Source organism: Ammospiza nelsoni, chromosome 1 (genome assembly GCF_027579445.1).
Source record: "Ammospiza nelsoni isolate bAmmNel1 chromosome 1, bAmmNel1.pri, whole genome shotgun sequence".
Classification (NCBI taxonomy): Eukaryota; Metazoa; Chordata; class Aves; order Passeriformes; family Passerellidae; genus Ammospiza; species Ammospiza nelsoni.
The window spans coordinates 103,417,327-103,421,860 of NC_080633.1; the positions used below are offsets into that span (position 1 = coordinate 103,417,327).

Genomic DNA, 4,534 nt, shown 5'->3' on the forward strand with positions numbered 1-4,534 from the left:
TTTCTCTTTCTTTTGTCCACCTCAAGAGTTTCTCTAAGCACCTTGAGAGCTTCTCTGAGTGCCAGCCATAGAAAAGCCACTGTGTCAGAAAAGAATTCTTTTCATGAGTGGATCCCACATTTTCCATTCCCTAGGAAGAACACTATCACCACTAAAAATAATAGATGCATCCGATGCATCCAAAGTTATGCTGCTGTGAGGCTTAGGATGAGAAAACTTCAGTGCTTACCAGAAACAAGAGCAATATTCCACATTCAGTCCTCTGAAAGGTTATGAAATTAAACTTGTATCATTTGATACACGCAGAAGTGGTACTGTTGTCATAGATGATGAGATATGACTACAGACCCTGCAGCCTTTCAGTTCCCTTTCCCCTGTCATCTGCACAGCTAATATCAGATGACAACACTGAGGTCCACCAATTCTTTTCTAATGCCCTGCTCGAAACTAGAGCCAGCATGTGACATCACAGATTCTATCTCCCTCCTGTGCCCTTGCTTGCTTCTTCTGTCTTGCTCCCACTCAGATGCAAATATATATGTCATTATTTGCCTTTCATGCATGCTTCTAATACAGTAACAGTGGTATACAGTCTTCTCTTTTTACAGGAAGAACACTGCCCTCAGTCATGAGAGATAATTTTCTGTATCTCAGGAAAGGTATTTGCAGGTACCTTGACTGAGGAATGAAAAAAAAAAACTAAAGCAGATCAGTAGAAATTATTTTCTTAATGGCAAAATCTGAATTATACATTAAAGCACCATTTATTCGATCAATTTTATTATTCTGTTTAAAAAGGCAGTCACTTTTATGTGTTTCATATGCTTGCAAAGGTTTATTAGCTTGAGTAAAAGGTCATTATTATTCAATTGAATAATTTAATTTTAAATTATTGGTATTGCACTTCATATTATAACTGCTTTTGCAGATGCATTTGATTATGTCAAATTTGCCTTTTAATCCTCTGTCTGGAGATCATTTTCTTGAATCATTCGGTGTTTCTCACCCTCGCAGTGGTATCCTAATGAACACATAGAGTCCAGCCTCATATCTTCCATGTAAATTACTGTGCATACCTCTTCTAGTCACATCATATCAGAGGCTATCCGGTGTCATATAATCCTCGGGACTGACATGTGGAAAATCTTTTCAGGTGATTAATGCCATAGGCATCTAATTTTCCTGCAAAGCAATATTGCAGTGTTTATGTGAATGCCAGACTTAGGGATATGAAATGGGCATTTAGGAAAGTTAATAATCTGGCCCTAATCCCCTCCAAGAATTATCTGTTGGTATTTCTAAAAATAATTGCAGCATTATTCCTTGTCGCTAATGGAATCACATATTATTACTTGCATTGTTCATTAAATACTTGGAATTTTGCATGGGTGAAATAAATATATGTAAAGCTACACATAAAATTCCTTTGCATTTGAAACAAGTGCTAAGTTTTAAAAGTTCACAAAATATTTTTCTTGCTTTGTTTTCTTAATGCTTGAGCAAAAATACCCTTCAAAATTGTTTCATGGTTGCTGGAAACATAAGATTTGTCCTTGACTGCACACTTGGAGACTGTGATTTCTGGGCCTAACACTGAAATTCTCAATTAAGATAACAAATCATACACAAAACAATCCACCACCATAAAATATCAGGGCAGGCAGACCCAGGGTGGAATATTCTGTGAGCACTGATTCCTCATTGCTGGCATTCAATATCACACCAATAATGTCAGTGTAACCAAAGGTGCTGCCTTTACTCACATGTACCTACGAATTACATAAATGTGTGCTATTATCAAGCTGCTTCTACATCTGCTGAGGAGTTTTTCCCTCAGCCAGGCATTGTCCATTAACTTCACTAGAAGCAGGATCAGTTTTCACAGCCTTTCATAATTTTGAACAAATTATGTTTTAGAAAACAATTGATTCCCAAGATTTGACATAAGGAATCACTTTGAAAATGGCTTTGAATACTCATAATTAGCTCAAGAATTACAGTCTCATTCCTCTCTTACACTGCCATTACAAGCATTTATCCCAACAGATTTCAACAGAGCTGCTTCTGTTTTATACTGGTGTGAAGGAACAAAAAACCCCAAGTTGCATAAATTGTTAACAGCTCTTTCATACTGCCTCTTTATTACCAGATAAAACTTTGATGAAGGACATTCACAGAAGATCAATATGAGAAACCACATAAGACCTGACTTCTACGCTACCGGCTGATACTGAAAATCCCAGAAATATTGTTTCAAACAAAAACTATTTGTTTCTGAAGCTCTTACTTAAGGTGATGACTGGGTTGATGCTGCTTCTCCTGAAAGAAATATTTCACCTTGAGGAGATGTTCTGTCTCCTGAGTAAAGTTGCTCCATAGCTTGGATTGCAGGGATACAGGAAAGGAGAGCAGTTGTACATTTAGCAGTGAGCAACTCCATCCTTTGTGTGAGGGAAGAAGCCACAGTCCTTTCTGGGCTTCGTGCAGATGCTGCTCCCAGCTGATGAGAAGCACTGCTGTCAGCATCCTAGGAGGCTCCATGTGAAGGGCTGCTTGTCTCACCAGGGGAAGTAGGAGCTTTGGGGAAGTTTGGGATCTCCTTCCAAAGAGCTGGCAAATTGCCTCATCACTGGCAATCTCTACCTGGAATTTATACAGGCCAGAAAACAGCTGTGGGGTAAACAACAAGTGGTATTGAACTGACCAGCAATATATTGTCTGTGAGCTAATATAGCTCAGGATATATTCACTGCCAACAGCAAACATTTTCCTTGAGATTCACTTGGACAGCAGTGTTTGTTTACATTGTGGTTTACCTGTGTATGAAGAAGTGAGCCAGGAGTACAAATGCAATTGCAATCACAGAGAGAAAGTCTGACTTATGTTAATATTTCTTCAGCCTAATAGCTGTCAAATACACATTTCTGCATATTTGCAGTCTGCTTTAATTTGTTTCTGTCAAATGAAGAGCAAATATTTTATCACAACCATGTTGTATTTTTTTTTCTATAAAAACCCCCAAGTACCGCAACAGCAAAGGTTACAGAGATGGCTATTTTTAGAAAGTTTGCTCTTCCCACACTTAATCAAGACCATCATACTTTACTTGCTTTCCTCCAACTGTTACTAAAGCCATCCACAGCCTTCAAAATCCAAGCATTATGAAGTGGAAATGCCTGTGCAGGAAAGCTCTCCCATGCGATTGCGTCTCGATGACAGGCTTAATCCCGAGCTGGGCGGAAGCTCAGTTGTGCTCCTTTTTGTCCCTGAGGTAGTTGAAGAGGACATCCAGGCCTCCCTCGACGACCTCAGGCAGGGGCCGGGCCAGGGGGTTGTGGGCGATGTGGAGCCCTTTGTCCATGGGGTTCCAGGCGATGCGGCGCAGCCGGCGCAGCAGGTACAGGTCATCCGGCAGCGTCTGGATGGCGTTGTAGTCGGCGTTCAGCAGCTCCAGGGTGCTGATGTAGCACAGGGAACGCGGCAGGCTGCGTATGTTGTTGTTTTCCACGATAAAGATCTGCAGGTTGACCAGATACTGGATGCTCTCTGCGATGTTTTCCAGCTTGTTGGACCCGAGGTGCAAGAAGTCCAAGCTTCTCAGGGCGAAAATGCAGAGGGGAATTTGCACAAAGCGGTTGTTACTGAGGTTCAGTTTCCTCAAATTTGTCAGGTCGGTGAAGCTCAAAGGCAATTGTGAGATGCAGTTGTGTGAGAGGCTCAGAACCTCCAGCTTCCTGCACAAGCTGAGCTCTGCTGGCACTTCTTTCAGGCAATTCATATTGACAAACAAGACCTTCAGGTTCCTCAGCAGCCCGATCTCCTTAGGCAGGCACTTGAGGCAGTTGCCACCCAAGTTCAGCACTACCAGCCTGTCCAGCTTCCCCAGGGAAGGAGGAATCACCACCAGCTGGTTGCGTGAGAGGTTCAGCTTCTGCACCTCATGCAGTCCCCACAAGAAGTCAGGCGTGGTGGTCATCCCTTTCATGATGAGGCTCAAGCTGACATAACGCAATCCCCGCTTCAGCAGTGACTTGGGCTCTCTCCCTGCCAGAAGGGCGTCTTCCCATGCAGGCAGCTTCGGGCCTTTCCTGAGGAAAACCATGTTCCTTCGCTCCTCGTTCTTCGAGTGCTCACTTCCCATAACACTCTGGTTCACTCCTGAGAGAACTGAGGTTTTATTCCCTTGCAATATGCAAATGCCAACAGAGGATGACAGCCTGCAGGAGGTGGGAAAGTCAAAGCAAGGAGACAGGGAGGAGCCTGTGAAGTGCATCTCAGTCCAGCGGAACAGTTTCCATAGCTGCTGAGGGAAAGTTTCACTTTTGGGGGCTTATGCTGATCTTGGTGCACAGTCTGTAATGAAACACTTGCTCCTGACTTGTGAGCAAACCTGTTTAATTCAAACTGAATGCCACAAGACAGCTGTCACTGTCATTTGGCCTGGGCTTTATTGGACAGACATGTATCTTCACTGCAAAAAGGTCACAAGGATGCTGTATATAACTTCACCATGTCAGCTTTCTTGGCTATCTGG

General features: G+C 42.6%; 1 protein-coding gene across 1 annotated transcript; it reads right to left on the reverse strand.

Moving 5' to 3' along the window:
* Positions 1 to 592: 592 nt before the first annotated feature.
* Positions 593 to 4,273, reverse strand: LRRC30 (leucine rich repeat containing 30). Its single transcript, XM_059478232.1, has 2 exons — positions 2,338 to 4,273; positions 593 to 1,182 (listed from the first exon to the last, which is right to left on the reverse strand). The coding sequence occupies exon 1, from the start codon at positions 4,271 to 4,273 to the stop codon at positions 3,245 to 3,247; it is 1,029 nt and encodes a 342-aa protein (XP_059334215.1). The 3' UTR covers positions 593 to 1,182; positions 2,338 to 3,244.
* Positions 4,274 to 4,534: the final 261 nt, after the last annotated feature.